The 21,549-nt window shown below is 38.8% G+C and overlaps 2 protein-coding genes across 3 annotated transcripts in view; both read right to left on the minus strand.

Annotated features, from left to right (window-relative positions):
• Window positions 1-9,006: 9,006 nt before the first annotated feature.
• Window positions 9,007-12,652, minus strand: LOC127409989 (cytochrome c oxidase subunit 7A2, mitochondrial-like). Its single transcript, XM_051644963.1, has 4 exons — window positions 12,455-12,652; window positions 11,711-11,788; window positions 10,039-10,123; window positions 9,007-9,197 (listed from the first exon to the last, which is right to left on the minus strand). The coding sequence occupies exons 1-4, from the start codon at window positions 12,650-12,652 to the stop codon at window positions 9,139-9,141; spliced, it is 420 nt and encodes a 139-aa protein (XP_051500923.1). The 3' UTR covers window positions 9,007-9,138.
• Window positions 12,653-14,946: 2,294 nt separating this feature from the next.
• LOC127409603 (filamin-A-interacting protein 1) overlaps window positions 14,947-21,549 on the minus strand; it is a 29,175-nt gene continuing 22,572 nt past the window's right edge. Inside the window, exons 5-7 of one of the 2 annotated variants that reach the window (XM_051644280.1) lie at window positions 18,601-21,358; window positions 17,387-17,444; window positions 14,947-16,218 (exon numbers count right to left, since the gene is read on the minus strand). In XM_051644280.1, the coding sequence (XP_051500240.1) occupies window positions 16,199-16,218; window positions 17,387-17,444; window positions 18,601-21,358 (2,836 nt within the window). In that variant the 3' untranslated portion in view covers window positions 14,947-16,198. Of the gene's footprint in view, window positions 16,219-16,864; window positions 17,445-18,600; window positions 21,359-21,549 lie in introns of those variants that run through there. The other variant, XM_051644279.1, reaches the window with a different exon arrangement.

Raw genomic sequence — 21,549 nt, forward strand, 5'->3', positions numbered from 1 at the left:
AAATCACGTTGGATTTCAGCTCGTGTTTTCTTGTAGGTGGACGTTGACGATATCTTTAGATAATATACTTTAAAAGGCAGTTAAATTGCTTGCAATTGAGTCAACTTTGTTGAAGGTTCGCCCAAGAATGAAATTTGATGTTAGGCAGATTTTAAAAGGATTCAGTCAGTTTCTCAGTCACTATATTCACTTTTATTGGGTCTTTTATTTCTCAACACAATGAAAGTGAAAGGTGACTGAGACTGAGCATTTTACTTAAATGGTGTGTTCAATGGAAGAAAGTAATATGGGTTAGGAGGATGGGACAATATGAAGGGTGAGACGGTGACAGAATGATTACAGAATATACATTTTTGGGTAAACTATTCATCTAAAATTCTCCTTTGGCAATTTATCATCATCAATCTCTCCCAGATAACAATTCTTAGTTCCCAGAACGGACATTCTAACGTTCTCTCTTGGTACGCCAGGAGAGTTTTCTTTATGGAAACAGAACGTTCCCTTAATGTTATCCTAATGTTCCCTCAGTAGCAGTTCTAACTTGTATGGCGCCCTGGGCGAAACCCGCTTCAACACGCCCCCAAAGTTGTTGACCGTGGGTGGGGTGGGGGGTGTGATTGTATGGCGCCTTGGGCGAAACCCGCTTCAACACGCCCCCAAAGTTGTTGACCGGGTTAGGTCTGTGTGGTTGCCTTGTGCAGCCCCCCGCAAGATGCCGCCCTGGGTAGCTGCCCATGTCGCCCATGCCTAAATCCGCCACTGTGTTCCCCTAATTTTCTCCTAATCTCTTATATACTGATATCCTTTCTGCAACCCTGCTGTATGTCAATAAATCTACAATTCATGTCTCATGAAAATTCGTACATATTTTACAAGTTGGCTATTTCATATGATTTCATACGAGTTTGTTCGTATAAATTTGTATGATTTCATCACGTGCAAATGCCCAGATATCTAATGCGGAAGTAAGCGCGAGTTTCACGCACGAGGCATTAAGGACATAATTATTAATATTAGGCCCTTACCCAAACCCCTTATCTAAACCTAACCGGTCAGTAGAGTGTGCAAACATGACAGGAAGCTGTTGTGTGTGACAGAAGCAAGTCATTGTCGCGTATTAGATGGAAACGATCTCCAGTGACGCCATTGGCTGTAGTGAAAGTCGTACGAATTCATACGAATGCAGTCGAACGATATCATACGAATTAGCCAAATTTAGAAAAGTCATGTGAATCCTTACGATTTTGCCGTGAGAGTGTGTAGTCTGATCCATTGTTTAATTATTAAAATATGCTAAACACATCATAAAAAAAAATAAAAAATAAAATATGGAGTAATGGATAAATTAATATCTATCCATCCACCTTTTTTTTCTACCCAGTTGTCCTGTGTAGCCTATGGGTCGTGGTGGTGCTGGAGCCTATCCTAGTTAACTTGGGCCGAATTAAGACAAAGAAACTCCCTGAATAGGTGGAATAAAATAATATGCAAGATATTATTATAAAGAATATAAAAAATATGTTTCCATTAATGTGAAAGATTTTTTAAAACATGTATTTTTTATCTAACATTGTACCATACTGAAAACTGAGCCTTGATTTTTGCATTTCCTCAGCTACCTCAGCACTGGACAGTAATATATAGATATTGAGGTACATTTTTCCAAATAACCAATGACTTCAACACAATCGGGGGTTTTTAAATTCAGAAATGTATTGACAGACATTAAAAATTGAATAAATATTTAATTAACCTTAAAGGGCTAACATTTGAGTCATTTTGTACCACTGAAGTGTTCAGTTTAGCAGATACGCCTGCATCTCTTATTTGTAGTCAACAATCAAAAAACGGTTACACTTCTATATCATGTTCTTTCAATTATACGAGTCAAATCTTTATCAAATAAGTAACATATTTATTGATTCTCACATCTAGAATCATTTATTTATTGAGGAAATCAACTAATGAATGTCAGTCAGTGAGTTACTCCACCGGAATGACCGTTCATTTTGAAATTCAGCAGCGTGTAGATTTATATAGAGACAGGGAGATTTCCAGTCGAAAGTGATCCTCCCTATGCCCAATTCACTCTGAAAGACAGAGCTCTTGATCTGGTCACTCTGAAGGGAGCATGACATTACTGTATGAATGTACTCTTCGCTACCAGTCTGGTGGAAAGGCCCTTTGTGGAAAAAACAAAATATTTTCGTACTTTTTTTTTTTTCTCCCCAATTTGGAATGCCCAAGTTCCAATGCGCTCTAAGTCCTCGTGGTGGCGTAGTGACTCAATCCAGGTGGTGGAGGATGAATCTCAGTTGCCTCCGTGTCTGAGACCGTCAATCTGCGCATCTGGCTAAGTGTGGCTTGTTGAGTGCATTACCACGGCGACGTAACGCGTGTGTAGGCCCACGCTGTTCTCCGCGGCATCCACGCACAACTCACAATGCGCCCTACCAAGAGCGAGAACCACATTATAGCGACCACGAGGAGATTACCCCATGTGACTCTACCCTCCCTAGCAACCGGGCCAATTTGATTGCTTAGGAGACCTGGCTGGAGTCACTCAGCACACCCTGGATTCAAACTCGCTACTCCAGGGGTGATAGTCAGCATCAATAGTCGCTGAGCTACCCAGGCTCCCTAATATTTTCTTACTTTAATTTGGAAAGACCTTTCGAATTCCATCCTTTTGTCACAGTGCCCTTAAAGGGTGCAAAAAAGATATTTGGAAGACCCCGAATAAAGCGCGTGTGGACCAAATGCTTGTGCATGTATTAGACACAGAATAGGTAGTGCCAAGGCGGGGGGGTTGCAGCATGGAGCATTTACATGTTTCCATTGATCATGGTATAAATATTGGGGGGGGGGGGTTGTACTTGCTTGTTTTTACCTCCCACCCCCATTCCCCTGGAATCTACGCCCCTGGGTAGTGCACATCTGTTCATTTTAATGAATCCCACAAAATCCTCCCTGCAACATTCTGGGAAGGTTAATTTATGGTTCTAAAAACAAAACCTAAAAATAACCATTAGGTAACGTTCTGTGTACGTTCTTATTAGGTTGTTACACAACAACTTCCCTGCAACGTTATGGAAACTTTAGTTTATGGTTGCAAAAATTAGAACCTAAAGAGAATGTTCCTAGAAGGTTAGAAATTGGTTCCCCCAAAAAAATTTAATTAACCAAACGTGAACCAAATTCTAACATTAAAGGAACGTTCTGTGTTTGCCCCGGGGTGGAGGTTTGTCGCGCAACTGAAAAACAGTCATTTGGTTCCTTTAATACAGTTAGTCAGACGTGAAATATCTTAAAGCCTTGAAAGTAACTTTCAAACACTACATTTTTGTAATGTAAATCAATTTACTAATAAATAATGACAATACGGATACCGTTTTTTCAGTGTATGATCCAAAGTTAATTCTTACGGAAATCATTCAAGCTGTTGCTACCTCCACACGTGAGCGTTTATTTGGCGCCAGAAAAAAATACAACACGATCTGAATAACTTATTTACCTTTTTCATGGTTATTTAAATGATCATTATGAAATATGTGTCATTAAAACATAATTTACCTGTGTCCAGCAATCGATCAAAATAATGTAACCTGTGATATAAACTCAAAAGTACCATGTTCATACTGTGGTATTTTGTGGACATGGTACCACAGTAACACTACTCATCAGTTCAGAGTATTTTTCAAGAAAATCACCAGCATTGAACAGCATTGATCTGAAACTAAATGTAATTCTGCATGTCTGGAGTTATTTTAGCACTGGTGATTTTGCTTTGATGTGTATGTGATATACAAGAGAACATAGCTTACTCAGTTTGGCCTATTTTAGCAACTCAATTCAATTTATTTGAATATGTAGCCCCCTAGCGGTCAAGTTGGGTGACACAGAATGAACAGAGATCACAATTGAGACTGCCTCTTTCAGACAAACTACACTCTTTATCAAATTTTCAGCATGCAAAATGTAAAATAGTTATTGATAATCTCTGCTGCCCATCTAATGAGAACATTTTTAAACATTTAGCAACAGATGAGTGCTGACTGAGGGTCTCTGTGGTTGTTAAATTTGTAGTTTGTCAATTAAAGATTGTGCCTGTTTTTAATTTAATTTGACCACTAAATTATTCTTGATAATGAGAATTGTTAAATCTGCTAATGGTTCTATTTATAAATCTATCAATTCATTTATTTTGGTTTTAATAATCAGGGGAAAGATTGAACTTCTAATGATCTTTGTTGCTCGATTGTAGAACAAATTAAGAAATAATGCATTTATGGCTTTATAATTGAAATAAAAACAAATTTCATGCCTGCAAGGCATGTTTAAATTTCAGTACACTTGTCCAAGGACACAAAGGACATTGTTTACATGTAATAGTTTCCATATGAACATAACTGTATAAAAACAAGTGCCGAGATATTCTATGCTGAGCTCAAAGGATCGATCTGAGCTCAATATTTGCTTTGCATTGTAATTTCCACCACGAAAGAAAACAATGCTCTGATGTAATGTATATACGCAAGCAATTGAAGATTGTTTATATGCCTTATCACTCTGAAAAAACTGCTTTGAATTTACATGATTTAATCATATATATCGGTTCCACATGAACCAATTACGTTAAATCAACATATTTTTCCTCTTCGTTTAGTTCATTAATACTTTGTCTGAAAACATTATTTATTCAACTAATTTTAACATAATGGAATAGTTATTTTTAAATGACCACATTAAGTAGCCTCAGAGTGATTTTAAGAGACACTGTGATTCACTACTTCAGTTTTACATAATATTGTTGTCACATTACTGATTTATGCTATAGGGTCATGCTAATTAGCTAACTTTTAGCTAGCAATAGCATATAATAGCAAGCTGAACACTTAGTAATTGCTCCTTGAGTAAAGCAACATACAGCATGATCCTTGTGTACCCGTCCTCAACTTAAGCAAAAGCTCCACTCATCTAGATCTCAACAATGTGGGGGTCTGGGTAGCTCAGCGAGTAAAGACGCTGACTACCACCCCTGGAGTCGCAAGTTCGAATCCAGGGTGTGCTGAGTGACTCCAGCCAGGTCTCCTAAGCAGCCAAATTGGCCCGGTTGCTAGGGAGGGAAGAGTCATATAGGGTAACCTCCTCGTGGTTGCTATAATGTGGTTCTTGCTCTCGGTGTGGTGAGTTGTGCATGGATGCCACGGAGAATAGCGTGAAGCCCACACACACTATGTCTCTGCAGTAACGCACTCAACAAGCCACGTGATAAGATGTGCGGATTGATGGTCTCAGACGCGGAGGCAACTGAGATTCGTCCTCCGCCACCTGGATTGAGGTGAGTCACTACACCACCAAGAGGACTTAGAGCACATTGGGAATTGGGCATTCCAAATTGTGAGAAAAAGGAGAGAAAAAAAAACAATGATAACACTACATAACAGTATTTGTTCTTTATCTCAAAATAACTGAACATTAAACACAATCAAGTCTACCCCTTCCCTCATCTTGCTCAAATATACATAAAATAACACTTAATTTCAACATTTTTACTCTTTGTATCAAATCCCCTCAGTTTCAGTTATGCCAACAGAAATGGATTAAGTGAAAACTTCCATTTAAAAATGTAAGTAGATTGAACGCAATGAAATTAGCTTGTTCCAAATGTTTAAGAATTGTGTTACATTAGCTAATTTTAATTAAGTAAATTTAACAAGCAGCAAAAATATTTTTGGAATAGGTTGTCATTCACCCTACATAATGTAATATAACAGAGTGCATATTTTAGAGAGTTACATTAATCGAAAGCATAACACAATTTTGTTGGGTAGATCACAAATAATATGATTTAGTAAACCGGACAACCTGCATTTCAATGCAGTATCAAAAACATGCTTCTATTTGCTGCATCTTGTGTCATAAACCTTCTCCATCAATTAATGTTGACGTTGAGACATTTTGGCTTATTTTATTGTCCACTATAGTCACAAATCCTAAATTTGATAGATCTGAATAGTAATAGCACACCTCGACTCATCAATCCACAAGACTTGAGGTATCATTCATTTCTGTAACACAAATACAAATTCAAAAGTTTAATACTTAAGCCAAAAGTATAGGCTACTTTGGTCAGACGTGAACGCTGAGCGTCGTGTACAGGATACGTGACTTGAATCTCGTCATTAGCAGAGTGCGCATGCACCTGCAGTTATTTGCACTAATTAGTGGGTGCACAAGGTGGCGACACTCACACTTTGAGCCGTTGCTGTAAAGAAGAAGTGCTGGAAGATGTAATCGCCAGTGAACACCAGGAGATTAGGGTAAAAACAACAACAGTGGATGTGCACGTGAAGAGCGCGTGTGAGGAGGTCTAGAGATACCTGCATCTGTATAACTCAAGTCTGAAGAAATAAAAAGAAATTTTTAAGGGTCTAAACTCCTGAAGAGAAACTCCAGTGTCAGCAGTGTATGCGCACACAGTTATATGGAGTAGAGGTCGACCGATAGTGGATTTTGCTGATACCGATAACTAAGATGGTGATAAAGGCCGATAACTGATGAATCGGCCGATAGTTTTTAAAATCGATTTATAAAATGTTAAAAAAACTTTAGTCCTTCCTTACTATTGAGAGGCACAGACATAGTGGCAACAAGAGTCCAAAATGAATAAAATCCTAGATGCAGTTTATTGTGCAACCAATTATAACCAGAAAAAAATGAAGATTTGGAGCAAAACAAGCCAGAATTACACACTTATTTCGGGACTCTTATTTTGAAAGGACGGAGACTTGGCTACAATGCTATATATTTAAGTATATAACAAATTAAACTTTTCAAAGCCTATATACAGTGCCTTGCAAAAGTATTCAGACCCCTGACCAATTCTCTAATTTTACCGAATTACAAACGGTACCCTGAAATTTCATTCTGATTGATATTTTATTTTAAAACACTGAAACTCAAAATCAATTATTGTAAGGTGACTGTTTTTTTGTTGGGAAATATTTTTATGAAAAATAAAAAACTGAAATATCTTGCATAAGTATTCAACCCCCACACATTAATATTTTGTCAAGCCACCTTTTGCTGCAATATCTGTTTTAAGTCTTTTGGGGTACATATGTACCAGCTTTGCACACAGTGATGAAGTGATTTTGGCCCATTCTTCTCGGCAGATTTGCTCCAGGTTGTTCAGGTTGGTTGGGTGACGCTTGTGGACTGCAATTTTCAAACAGTGCCAAAGATTCTCAATAGGATTGAGATCAGGACTTTGACTGGGCAACTGTAGGACATTTATCTTTTTGTTCTTGAGCCACTCCAATGTTGCTTTGGCCTTGTGCTTGAGATCATTGCCATGCTGAAAGGTGAATTTCCTCCCAAGCTTCAGTTTTTTTTAGAGGGCTGAAGCAGGTTCTCTTGCAGTATTTCCCTATATTTTGCTCCATCCATTCTTCCTTCATTTCTAACAAGATGCCCAGTCCCTGCTGATGAGAAGCATCCCCACAGCATGATGTTGCCACCACCATACTTCACTGTAGGGATGGTGTGTCTTGAGGCATAGGAAGTGTTAGGTTTGCACCACACATAGCGCTTTGAGTTTTGGCCAAAAAGCTCTATCTTGTTCTCACCTGACCACAAAACCTTCTCCCACATCACAGCTGGGTCACTCACATGCTTTCTGGCAAACTCCAGACGTGCTTTCAGATGGTACTTTTTGAGTAACAGCTTCTTTCTTGCCAACCTCCCATACAGGCCAGCATTATGCAGTGCTCTTGATATGGTTGACTGGTGCACCATTACTCCACTCCCAGCCACTGAACTCTGTAGCTCCTTCAAAGTGATCGTTGGCCTCTCTGTGGCCTCTCTCACAAGTCTCCTTTTTGCTAGAGTGTTGAGTTTTGAGGGATGGCCTTTTCTTGGCAGTGCCTGGGTGCTGTGGTGCAGCTTTCACTTCCTGATTATTGATCCAACTGTGCTCACTGGGATATTAAAACATTTGGATATTATTTTGTACCCTTTCCCTAATCTATGCATTTTATTACTTTATCTCGAACTTCTATGGAATGCTCTTTGGTCTTCATTTTCCTTCAGATTCACAGCCTGACCAATGATCCTTCAACAATGGGTCTTTTTATCCAGAAAATGTGATTGCAGCTTTAATGATTCACAGGTGGATGCCAATGGTAAAGTAGTAGTGTCCTTGTTTTTTCTTTCATCGGTGTAACCTGGCAGCATCCACAGCACAGGGGTTGAATACTTATGCAAGCAAGATATTTCAGTTTTTAATTTTTTTATTTTATATTTCCCAAAATAAAACCAATGTCACCTAACAATAATTGATTTTGAGTTCCAGTGTTTTAAAATAAAATATCAAACAGAATGAAATTTCATTGCACTATTTGTAATTCAGTAATATGAGATAATTGGTCAGGGGTCTGAATACTTTTGCAAGGCACTGTATATTCACCAGACTAAGGATTTTGTATATGTATGTTAGATAAACAATGTTTAGAACACCTGATTCATCTAATCAAAATAACCAAATTTGCACTGAAGTGAGGATAAAAATATGGATGAAAATTATCAGTCAGTTATTGTTTTTATTTCACCTCTAGAGGCCGCTGTTATACTGTAGAAACAAGTTGTTCTTACTGTAGACTCCTCTAGTGCCACACACAGTGAAACACAAAGGAATAAAGAACGATCTGCAAAGATTTTTGCCGATAACCGATAGTTCCAAAAAGCAACTCTCGGCACCGATTAATCGGTAAAACCAATATAGCGGTCTACCTCTAATATGGAGTATATTTTGAAAGGCTAGCATCCGACTGTACGCAAACGCTGAGTATTCGCGTCAAAATGGAAGTATACCTAGGGCTTTAGGGTTAGGGGCTTTGAAAAATCCCTAACCCTAAAGTATGAGCAATAGCAGCCATAGTGCATAAATACAATGATTAAACATCCATATTATCTTTGAGTACAATAAATGACAATAGTCAGGACTTGTCTGTTTATGAGAGGCACGGTTTATTTTCCTCAGATCTTTTTGGTCCCATTTCCCTTCCAAATGAAAGAATAAAAATATATTCTGGAAAAATCTTCACATTTTAACAGAAATAGGTTCTTGAGTTGAAATCAGTCCTTCTTCTGAGGGACAGCTGCCTTTAATAGTTCATATATGACACACGCAGTTCCTGAAATGAAATAGATTAATGATTAGTGATTATTTATAATATTTATTATCAATAACTTTATAGAACATTAGTGTCTTATATTGCTGTTCCCGTCATTTTAAGAAAACAATAAGACCCTCGAGAGCTCTTAAACTTAATGTAGTTACAGATTTTTAAAACCCAAAAATGTCTACAAAACAGAAACCGCTCTCTTACTCGTTTACAGAAAACTGTTTGAAAACAATGTTAATTTTTGCAATTCAGTTTGGTGCCACAGAAATGTAACCTTGGCTAAGCTCCACCCCCTGTGGATACCACTGCTCCCTCTGACAAGCTTTGCAGAAATTCCCATATTCTCATAAACTAAATTGATAATATTCTGAGATGGGCTGGAATGAAGAGTGACATTGTAAAGCATATTTCTCTCACGTTTGTTGTAAAAAAATAAATAAATGACACAGTAGAAGTTAGAAGGTCCCCTGTATAATTTATAGCATTAGCTGAGAAAGAATTTATTTTATATGTCAGCAAAATGGATATTGTAACTGAAACTGAAAAGAGTCGAATGGGGACATCTGTATCAATAACCAGCCCTATAGTTAAACTATAATTTTTATAACCATAGTTTTCGTTTTCCCGTATTATTACTATGGTTTCACTATGAATATTATGGTTAAAATATGATTACTTTAGTAAAACCATGTTAAGTTCAATGCAAGAGAACGGCAAACTTATTGCTAGGGCACATAAAACTATTTCAGAAAAATATTCCCGCCCTGTCCTCTAAGGGGCACCGTACTGTCCAGCCCGCTTAAACTTAAAAAGGGCTCCGCGGGTGTGCTGTACACAAGCATTGGCATACCCAGCACTGTGAGCCCCATAGTTGCCCGGTACAGAACAGTGTCACCGACTCCTCCCTTTAGATGAACCGGCATTCCATTCGCTTCCTAAACAGCAAAAAAATATAATGTTTTTAAAATCGTACAGTATATACACTGCATTTTAACAAAGTGACATAAAGATTAAGGGAAATGCAGTTAACGTTTTATCACAGCAGTTCTCAATAAAAACTTTATTTCACTGCTAATATTGTTGACTCCTTTTTGTTAAAATAAGTTGCTTTGAGTAAAGACGCTGACCACCACACCTGGATTCGCAAGTTCGAATCCAGGGCGTGCTGAGTGACTCCAGCCAGGTCTCCTAAGCAACCAAACTGGCCCGGTTGCTAGGGAGGGTAGAGTCACATGGGGTAACCTCTTCGTGGTCGCTATAACGTGGTTCGCTCTCGGTGGGGTGCGTGGTGAGTTGTGTGTGGATGCCGCGGAGAATAGCGTGAAGCCTCCACACGTGCTACGTCTCCGTGGTAACACGCTCAACAAGTCACGTGATAAGATGCGCAGATTGACGGTCTCAGACGCGGAGGCAACTGAGATTCATCCTCCGCCACCCAGATTGAGGCGAGTCACTAAAAATCTGGGTTAAAATGTGTCAAGTTTGTAGACATGTAATCTTTGAGTTCATGTTGTTTTTACAATTGTTTGAAAACAATTTATCACATTTTGTAACAAAATAATAATAATATATACATTTATTTTTTTAATGACTTGCCATGTTGTGCAACCATCAAGTAAATGGTATTAAAATAGTTTCCTTGCACCTTGAATACATGAGAGTGTACACAACTTTCAAACATATGTTTCAAGGTGAAAAATATTTTTTACAAATATCATGAATTTTTAAGTTAAGAATATCAAGAAGTTTTCTCATGGTTGCATCAAATGACCTGAACCTGACTTTGAATTAGTGGACAAAAGTTTTTCAAATATTAATCATATTTTAAAATAAAATTGTTTCACTGCATTTCTCTAAAGAAATAATAATAAAACAATTATTCAGCACAACTCATTCAAGAATTTCAGCTTTTTTTTTTTCTTTCTCCCCGATCTGGAATGCCCAATTCCCAATGCGCTCTAAGTCCTCCTGGTGGCGTGACCCGCCTCAATCCGGGTGGTGGAGGACGAATCTCAGTTGCCTCCGCGCATCTTATCACGTGGCTTGTTGAGCGCGTTACCACGGAGACATAGCACGTGTGGAGGCTTCACGCTATTCTCCGCGGCATCTGCGCAAAACTCACCACGCGCCCCACCGAGAGCGAGAACCACATTATAGCGACCACGAGGAGGTTACCCCATGTGACACTACCCTCCCTAGCAACCGGGCCAATTTGGTTTCTTAAGAGACACACCCTGGATTCGAACTCGCGACTCCAGGCGTGGTAGTCAGCGTCTTTACTCCGAATTTCAGCTTTTAATGAGACTTTGAATGTTTTCACTGTCTCCAGACGGTTGCACCACTTGACATTTTTATTTAAACCCCAAGAAAAAATATCATAATGACTTTGAACTCGGTGATTGAAAACATGTTCATCATAGAAGAGGTGTATTCAATTAATTGTTTTGTGTGAAGTGCATTTGTAATGTATTTCCGAATAATTTCGTCATTGACCCTTATATCACAGAAAAATGATGACGTACCTGAAAGATTTTCTGATTCTGTGGTACTTTATTCTCCAGCTGTCTGCGGACGCTACTGGAGATCTGCCGTCTGCAGACCTGATTAAGAGTTTGATGGAGAACACACACACACACACACACACACACACACACACACACACACACACACAAACACACACAACGTGAGACATTTTTATTTAATGAAGTTTCAGATTAGTCATACAGTGGTGTGGCCCCAAAATGTATTAGACACCTGATGAACTCATATGACATTGAATTTTAGTGGATTTATGAAGTCAGTTCCCCTCAGGTGTCCTAGCAGAGGAACAACAGGTGGAGCTCAACACATATTCAATGAATAAAAAAACAATGTTTCGTTTTACCATTTAAAATCAAACCAAGTTTTATTTGTGAAAGGTTTTCTTGAAAGTCACTTGATTTTATAATTGTATCTAAAGCAGCAATACACATATATTGTGTTTTTAAGTGTGTCCTAGTGTGTTTACAATAAATGAATGAATGAAAGTTTTGCCTATTTTTATCATCAAACTTGAAAGTCAAACTAAAAGCTTTATTGTTTTCACTAATTGTGAACGTGCAGAAAGTCAAACACCTCATGACTTCCTGGTTTACGTTCTTCTGAATAACAGTCCTTCAAAAACTGGCTTGGCCTTTTGAAACTAATACACGATGAATGATTTATAAACTGCCATACATTCTGTATCTTTACATAATGAGCAACATTACAATATGTTTAATAATTACCAGAAATTGTCGGAACATCTTCAGCATGTGTATAACTGGAAAGTCACGGGACAGAAGCGGGAAATGAGAGACGAGTGTGTGACCGCCACCTGCTGTCCAGGAGAGGAACTGCTGTTCTTCTTCTTCTTCTTCTTCTTCTTCTTCTTCTTCTTCTTCGTCTTCTTCTTCTTGTTTTTTTTTTAAATTGGCGGTTCGCATTCTTAGACAGTGCATTACCGCCATCTACTGTGGGTAATGGATCAGAGACAGGAACTGCCGTTTTATTATATGCACGATTATATTGCTAGCTAGCTAGGTAGTATTTGTAATATAAACCCTCACCCATGTTCAAAAACAAATAAACAAACATGGTAGTACTATGGTGCATTTTGGTTCTGTTGTATGGAGTTGCAGTAATTTTATTACTTCATCACCATTCACTAACACCTTCCAAAATAGGATCAGAGCTGTTAGCTAACGGCATGAATCACTGTGTATCAATTTTTCTTTTTTTTCCTCTGGGTAGTAAGTGTTATTTCCTAATTGCTTATGCCTCAAATGTATAGAAAATGGCTATTATTCCCCACAAACTTTGCTTTTGTGACCAGGCCAGTGATATTTTGAAATGTACCTATGTCCAATGAGAAAACAGCTTTTCATTCACATAAAGTCAGAAAAAAACAACAACATATGAATCCAAATTAATATGTGTTTATACTAAAGTAATATTCAAAGCCGTGCTGGTCCATAATGGTAACAAGTACCTGTCTCTTCCCCTGGCTCACTCGGCGCACCTCAAAGAGGATTACAACAGCATCAAGACCTTGCTGGACACCTTGAAGTATGATGTGTACGGCTGGGAGGTCATAGGAGACTTCAAAATGGTGGCATTCCTGATGGGTCTCCAAGGCGGTTTCACCAAGTTTCCCTGCTGTCTTTGCCTTTGGGACAGCAGGGACACCAAGGCGCACTACCACAGGCAGGACTGGCCACAGTGGACCGAGTTCTCTGTGAGGAGGAACGACGTCAAGCGGGAGCCACTGGTGGACCCCCGGAAGGTGCTGATGCCACCATTGCACATCAAATTGGGCCATAAGAAACAATTTGTCAGAGCTCTAGATAAGCAGTCGGCAGCCTTCAAGTACCTTCAAGACTTCTTCCCTAAGCTGTCTGAGGCAAAGGTCAAAGCCGGTGTCTTCGTTGGACCACAGATAAAGAAGGATTTTGGATTCAAATGTTGTTGTTTTTCTGACTTTATATGAACAAAAAGACACAAATTCGCCCTTTTTCTCATTGGAAATAGGTACATTTTAAAATATCACTGTCCTGGTCACAAAAGCAAAGTTTGTGGGGAATAATAGCCATTTTCTATACTTTTGTGGCATAAGCAATTAGGAAATAACACTTACTACCCAGGAACAAAAATTGTGTTACATAGTGTAATAATTAATTATCATATTCGAATATGCAAATGCATCTTAATTTACATCTGTGTTCTTGAAACTCAACAACAAGGGATCGGTTGTTGAAAAGTCCTTTCCTTTTTTGTTTTTGTCTTTAAAGGTGCACTCAGTAACTTTTTTGCCCATTGTACAAAGGGGCCTCAGTTTGTTCCTGGGAGGCAGCAGATACCCAAACCCACCCCCTCATCCTAAACCTAACCATATGGAGCCTGTAAGGCTGAGTACCCTTCAAGGAACAACCAGAGGCACCTTTCTCCCATCGCAAAATTTTGTCTTCGTGTAATCTTGTACTTACACTGACACCTCGCGGCTTGAATGCAGCAGCATCATTTAAAATCAATCTAATTTAGTATTCGCAGTCAGCCATGATTACTTTAATCAATGAATGAAAGTGTCAAATAACAGGACGGTTAGGCCTACTGAGATTAAGAGAGTAGTATTCGGCTGGTCATGTGATTCTAACATGGCAACCCCCATGTGCAGACCCTCTCCATGTAGAATAAGGTTACTGATATGACCGGAATCTTCATTTTAATGTGAGTGCTCATGATTTCCTACATGTATTGCAAAATTACAATTTATGTCTTTAGGAGTTCAACTTTTTAATGAGGAAAAAATTACTGAGTGCACCTTTAAGATACCCATCTTAATTTAAACACACATACGGTTATAGTCTTCATAAATGGAATCTCAAAGTAAAATTTGCTTACAGTGCTTCAATTTTGTACAAAGCACCACTTTAGCTATAACACGGCATGATAAGACTGATGTTCTCATGCAGATGTATTTGTCTCTAAAATGTAATAGCTTGGTGCAGATAATAACACACCTAGACGCACACTCAAAGTGAGAGATTACACCGCATTTACAAAGATCAGATGATATGCACTATTAAAATTAAAGTGCAGATTCTCATTAAAGGCCTTTGTAGTTCACTATTCTGTGTGGTTAATAGCTTTATTCATATACCTGACTGAATGTATCATGCACATTATCAAAAGATGAGCCTTTTTGAGAATATTGTAATTCATTTTAAGGCTTTATATTTATTGTAACACATCAGTGCCATTAGCAAAGGAATTCTTCATAAATGATCCCTGATCATGAAACTTTTAGCAAACACTTTATTTAATATTAGACCAGTCAACATGAAACAGTGTTCGCAACAAGTTATGAAATAGTATATTCAACAAGAAAATAATGTAGGCCGGGATTTGATTTTATCTATCAGGAACTGATTGGATTGTGAAAAGTGGGCATACCATAATGGAGACAGGACTGGAATTTGCAGTGGCTTGTGGAGGACACGAATGAGCGATACTACATATTTTCTTTTCGATACCGATACAAGTACTTTTTTTGCAATTACTGAGGATACTATTGGTAATTTTATCCATTTAACGTTAGACTATTTTTGAAAGCCATCTTTTTTTTTTATTCATAGGCCAAAATCACAAATGATCAGACATTTATTATTGTTTATCATTTGTTAGCTTTATAACAAATTATAATATGCATTTATAAGAAATGAGCGCTTGTGTGTTTTGGCATTACTGCGCATTAAGAGCCAAAGAGGAAATCGATCAAATCATCCTATTTGCTTATCTACTGTAGTTCATTTATTGTCACTTTGAATCTTATTAAACACAATAAGTGTTAATAAATAAATAATAAAATTACTCATTATTAAAATCATTTAGTATCCATATTTTGTGTGATTATTGATCATCTGGATACAGCATAAGTACTGGAAATATTGTAACTTTAGTATCGATCTGCTCATCCCTAGTGGAGAACTACAAATACTGAAACATCACCAGTACCAGACCGGCACACACTTTTGAGGAGGCTTTTGGACGTGGAAACTGAAGGTCAAGTTCACCCTAATAAATAGGATCCATTTTGATTTCACGTTGACTTCAATCAAATATGTTCTGTCTCATTGAAGCAATTCATCTTATAATACATAAAAAAAAAAAAAAATCTGGGTGTCTCATTCTCAAACACTGCAACTTTTCATTTGGATCTCAAAATCATAACTTTTCTTTCTCTATCCTTCTTTACTGGCATCCAGTGTTCGACAGTCTCCTGTCTGTCTCAATGTCTGTAATCATAGACTGTGGTGCATATACAGTATTCCACCAGACTACAGATCTTTGTGCTTCTTTAACCCCGTTTGATACATCTGCAACCCATTCTGTCCGTGCCATAGTTTCCAGGGCTCACTGTCACCTCAGGTGTGGAGGTAGATTATAGTGAAGCAGGAGCACATCTGAATTAAATTCTCAGCACGGCTCTCGATTCACATGGAGCCAACATTCTCTGTGGATGAAAACAGGGAAAGTGAGTTTATACCGAAACACCATAGAAATGATCTCTTCAAATCCAGGGCTGACTTCATGGAAATAATCTGTTTTAAATTCTTGTAAGTGCTTTCGAGCAGCCAAGATCACGCATGGTGAAAATATTTTATGATGGTTTTCTGGGAATCTGAGCTTTATATGTCATTAATGAGTGGTGTCATTAGCAAGCCTTAAAATGGAATTTAATGTAAGTCTATGTTATATGAGCTTAACTTGCATTGAATCCAGAATATTACATATCATTTTAGGAATAATATCAAATTCCTTCATGGTCAGGACCTTCCACAATGGGTCGTCTATACATTCATGTCAAAGTCTGTTAATCAATGAGTATTTAATGATGCAGGTCTGGCAGAGTTTAACCAATAAACATGCTTTACTTATAGCAATATGTTATAAATGGTTATTCACACATTATGGAGGTTTCCTGATCTATATCCCGTGTTTCTAACAAGATAATTGTATACTGAACCTATCAATTATAGTGAACTTAATAAATAATATTTCTGTGTGTCTGAGATGCAGCCTGGCAGGTGGTGCACTTGATCTGACAAAAATATAAATACAAAAAATATATACAAATTATATTTCAGATTCTGAAGACAGAAAATATATATATATTTATTTAGTGGAATCACAAAAGAGACATTCTGTGACATTTGATACAATATATTTGCAGCCCCTATGAAACCTCCACAAGCAGTTTTATAAAATAAAACATTAGTGAAATGGTAAATGGAAAATAAATATGAATGGAAAAAACAGGGTTAGTGAAATTGTGCTCTAGCAGAAAAAAAAACAAACGTGCACAAATCTGTCACTTAGAGTTTTAACCATAAATCTGTACATATGGATCATTTGACATACAATATTTACAATACAAATACAGTATAATAATGTTTCTCAATACAAACAATTGCTTTGTTTTGCATTGCAGATTATTTCAGATTTCATTCAGTTCTGTAATGCCTAGACTAATTCCAGTGCCGCATTAATGAGTCGATCTCAGCTCTTTCCTCCAGCTGTAGAGCTGCAAACTGCAGTTTTCCTCAGTTCAATTTTCATAGACTGGCTCTCAGAGCGTGACGCCGTGGACGGACCTAAGACCACTTTCCCTGTTTTCATACCTTTTGACATGGGGATTCGTGTTGCCGTGGAGCGAGGTGACGGCACATCCGTTCCATGCTGGAAAAAGACAAGTTAAATATTATAGTATATTCTAAATAAATAATAAAATAAAAAATAAACCAGGACAGGTTTGGCCATCTTATAAAATAAAATAATACAGGACAGGTGAGGAACTCATACACAACCCTTTAACATTTTTACATTTTATGCATTTGGCAGACGCTTTTATCCAAAGCGACTTACAGTGCACTTATTACAGGGACAATTCCCCCAGAGCAACCTGGAGTTAAGTGCCTTGCTCAAGGACACAATGGTGGTGGCTGTGGGGATTGAACCAGCAACTTCTTCAGATTACTAGTTATGTGCTTTAGCCCACTACGCCACCACCACTTTAACTGTAACTGCTTCCTCTGGGTCTTAAGATTGGCATTTAATTTAGTAGGTATTGCTAGGCAAGGATAGGCAGGTTAACCCAGTGGTGGTCACACATAATTCTAAATGGTGGGTAGATAATTCAGGCCAAATTTGTAACCAGTTAAACAAATGGGAGGTTTGTCAGTTGGTGCCACAATCTCAAGGATTTTCTTGACAAGCTTTCTTGGGTGAGACTTGCATGTCAGTACATTCCAGTGTTATTTAGCGACCATAAATAATGTAGAGAATGTATCGGATTCATCTATACCTTGAAAGAGAGCTATCTAGGGAGCAGACACCCCCTGATATCATTTTGAAACATTTCAGAAGCAGCTGTAATATAGAAGATTGAATATGATACTTTTGGTTTTAGTGACAAAAAAATCTGATAGTTAATTTTTAAAATGACCATTTTTGGTCAATGTCTAAGAGGCCATTCACACCGAACGCATTTTTACTTCTGACTGCGCTGTTATATAATTATTTATATATGTATGTAAACATGCACTAGATGGACATATTTGACTTGAACATCTTACACAGGAGTGCCATGATTTTCAGATGCCATGTCAGTTCATGAAAAACCTCAACTTTTAAAAACATGTCTTGAGACACATGCATTCGTTCTATTTGTTGTGCTGCATCTAAGTTTTTTTAGCACAAAAATGTGTTTGATCTGAGCGGCCCCTAATAAAGTATATATCCAAAATCTCTATTGACAATGTTTCTATCACAGCATTACACACTTCTAAATGCATAACAGAGGGACACGAGGCAAAATATAATGTCTGGTACTCACTACAGATTGAGTCGATCTTGAAGGGGCAGAGGTGATAGGGGTAATTGTAATGCTGCTGGTTACTTTGCCCTGGGTTGAGTTACCCTGTCGAAGAGAGCGCACAACTGTTCCTGTAGACATCTCTGAACTAACACCTTTAGGCCAAACCGTTACTGTTCCACTTCTGTCATCCTGAGGTTTCTTGAACCCAGGTGATCCCAGATGGATATGGATCTTGTTGTCTTCTGTGGTGATAATATTGGAGTTGTATTTCCGGATGGGCAATGGAACGGTCTGCTTTTCAGGGGTCAACTTAAACACAGCCCTTCCCATGGTCAAATCTTGGGGTTCTGGAGACGCACACGCCTGGGAGACTGGCACTGCGCTAACAGTGATGATGGACAGAGGTGAAGTAGGATGTTCTTTGCCTTTTTCTGGAGATTTAGCTCTGGAGATGGTCGTAATAGTGACTGGAGACTTTGCTCTTTCAGGTCCAGTTGTCCCTTCATTGGCCTTGGACTTTGGCAGCATAGAAGAAGGAACGATTGTTATGCGTGGTTTCTGGAGTCCAAGAGTTGGTATGATAGTGGTGCTGGAGAAGAAGTCCTCAGCACATGGGCTGGTGATCTCCAATCTAGCCGTGCTGTTTTGATAGTTTGGAGTCACCTTAATATGGAGTGGCTGACCGGTTTTCTGAGACATGGATAGTTCTGGTGATGATGGCAATGTTGTTCCGTTGACCTGTTGGTTTGTTTGGTCCGAGGGACGTTCCTGTGTGATAGTTACGGCATCTTTCTTTTTCATCCAAGGGCTCCATGATTTTCTCATCCCCAACTCTGCAGCTGCCGGTGGATAACGGTCCAGAACTGTTGGTTTCTTGAGACCTTTTTGTCTCAAATTGCTCATGATATGATTTTCCTCCAGAACAGACTTCTGGATGAACACAGCTGGAGTCTCATACTCCATGTGTTGACTGATATCTCCATCAGTCTGGACTGCAGTAGAAGCCACAGGAACGTCCACAATTCTTCTTCCATTCATGCTAGGTCTCAGGGCACGGCTGTAGCGTTTAGTGGATTCCAGCTCTGTGGTTAGTTTGAGAAATTCTTGACTCATGTTTTTATTTTTATCCTCCTCTTCAAAAAACCTCTGTTGGAGAAATGTGTAGTCTACTTGAAGCTGTGACAGCTGATCCTCCTTGTTCATGAGCTCATGAATCTTCTCCTTTAGAGCTTGGACATCGGCCTGAAGATCTCTTGTTTTGGCCTCTTCTATCTTGCAACGTAGTCTCAACTCAGCTTCTTGGCTTACCAACTCTCCTTTTTCTATGGCCTTGTTCTTGGTGATCTGCATCTTCATTTCTTCCAGAAGTTGTGACAGTGCATTGGCTTTGTCTTGCTCGGTTCTAAACTTCTTCTCGAGCAGGTCATACTCGTCCTCTGTCTTCAACAAATCGCCCTCCACAACCTCAAGCCTTTTCAGGCGGTTCCTGAGTCTCTCGATCTCCCGTGTGAGTTCCTTTACCTTGTTGTCCTCATCAGGATATCCAACCTTGTCCATATAAACTCTGTTTCTAGAAGATTCACATTCTGCCTCCACTTTCTCGTCCATTTTACTTTGCATCTGACCTATCTTTGCACTCAGATCCTTCCTTTTCTCTTCTTCACTTGCAAGTTTAGACTTCAGGTCCTCTTTTTCCTTGGTTAGGGTGGATACTTTCATCTCCATCTCTGACTTCAGTTTAAGAAACTTTTTACTCTCCTCAATTAGCTTTTCCGTCACCACCATGACTTTGCACTGCTCAGCTTTAAACAGTTTGTTTATCTCTTCACTTTTCTGCTCCTCCTGTTTGATTCGTTCTGCCATGTTCTTTCTCTCATCCATTAGGATCACTGTGAATGACTTTAGTTTTGTCAAGTCGTCCTTTACACTCATCTCAGCCTTTTCCAGTCTTGTCTCCGAGCACTCAAGTTCTTTTATTTGGTTTTTAACTGATTCTAGCTCGCAAACTAAGTTCTTCATCAAGGATCTTTCTCTCTCTAGGTTGGTGTGAAGCTGAGCACACTCTGATTTGCTCACATTAAAAGCTCCCTCCAGTTTCTCCAGGATCATCATCCTCTTCTGCAGTTTCTCCACCTCCAGTTTCAGCTCACAACTGTGGTTCTCCTCATCTTGAAGTCTCCTCTTTAGCTCCTTGCACTGTGCCTCAGTTTTCATGATCTCCTCGTCCTTGCCCTCCATCTCCAACACTCTCTTCCGAAGATTCTCCAGCTCAGCCATGAGGCTGGAGTTTCCACACTCCCCTCTGCTTATCTTTTCGCGAAGGTCTTGCAGGTCCTCCTCACATTTCTGCTGTTTACGATTGGTCTCCTCCAGCTCCTCAATCCTGCGTGACAGGCTTGCCAGCTTCAGACGCAGCTGTCGGCTCTCAGAATCCTGTTTGGCAAGTTTGGCGGTCATCTCCTCATGTTCCTGTACAAATCTGGAGGTCTTATGCTCTAGGTCCAGCTCCAACCTCTGGATCTTCTGGCTGTCTTCTTTAGCTTTGCTGTTGGCGATCTCAAGCTGTTGTTCCCTTTCATGAAGCTTCTTGTTGAGGCCCTGGATCTTCTGTTTCTGCTGGTCAATCTGCTCAATATGAAGCTGCCTTTCATCCACCAGCATGAGTGCAAATGATTTCAGGTTGACCAGCTCCTCATGAATTTTCTCAAGACGTTTGCTGTGATCCTTGTCCTTGCGAGCCTGGTACGCCTTCTCTTGTTCCAACAGTCTCTTGAGTCTGGTGAAAATAAAGAAGATTGGAGATTGAAGCTGGTTTATTTTCATTCACAATAAAGGTCAAATCATTTCATTCATAGAAACTCCCATTAAAGATTATCAGTAACAATAAACATAAAATCACAAACAACATCAACCATGTAGTATGTTCAAATATTATATAAAATAACTCTGTAAGCTGATGTGTGTAAT

The sequence above is a fragment of the Myxocyprinus asiaticus genome, chromosome 19 (genome assembly GCF_019703515.2).
Source record: "Myxocyprinus asiaticus isolate MX2 ecotype Aquarium Trade chromosome 19, UBuf_Myxa_2, whole genome shotgun sequence".
Classification (NCBI taxonomy): domain Eukaryota; kingdom Metazoa; phylum Chordata; class Actinopteri; order Cypriniformes; family Catostomidae; genus Myxocyprinus; species Myxocyprinus asiaticus.

Bases quoted from the DNA above. Each gene is read 5' to 3' on its own strand.
- LOC127409989 (XM_051644963.1), bottom strand. From the start codon at position 12,652: ATGCGAACCGCCAATTTAAAAAAAAAACAAGAAGAAGAAGACGAAGAA. The intron at 11,789-12,454 runs GTAATTATTAAA...ACTCTTAATCAG, and splicing joins AGATGTTCCGACAATTTCTG to GTCTGCAGACGGCAGATCTC. The intron at 9,198-10,038 runs GTATGCCAATGC...ATTTCATTTCAG, and splicing joins TATGGGGCTCACAGTGCTGG to GAACTGCGTGTGTCATATAT.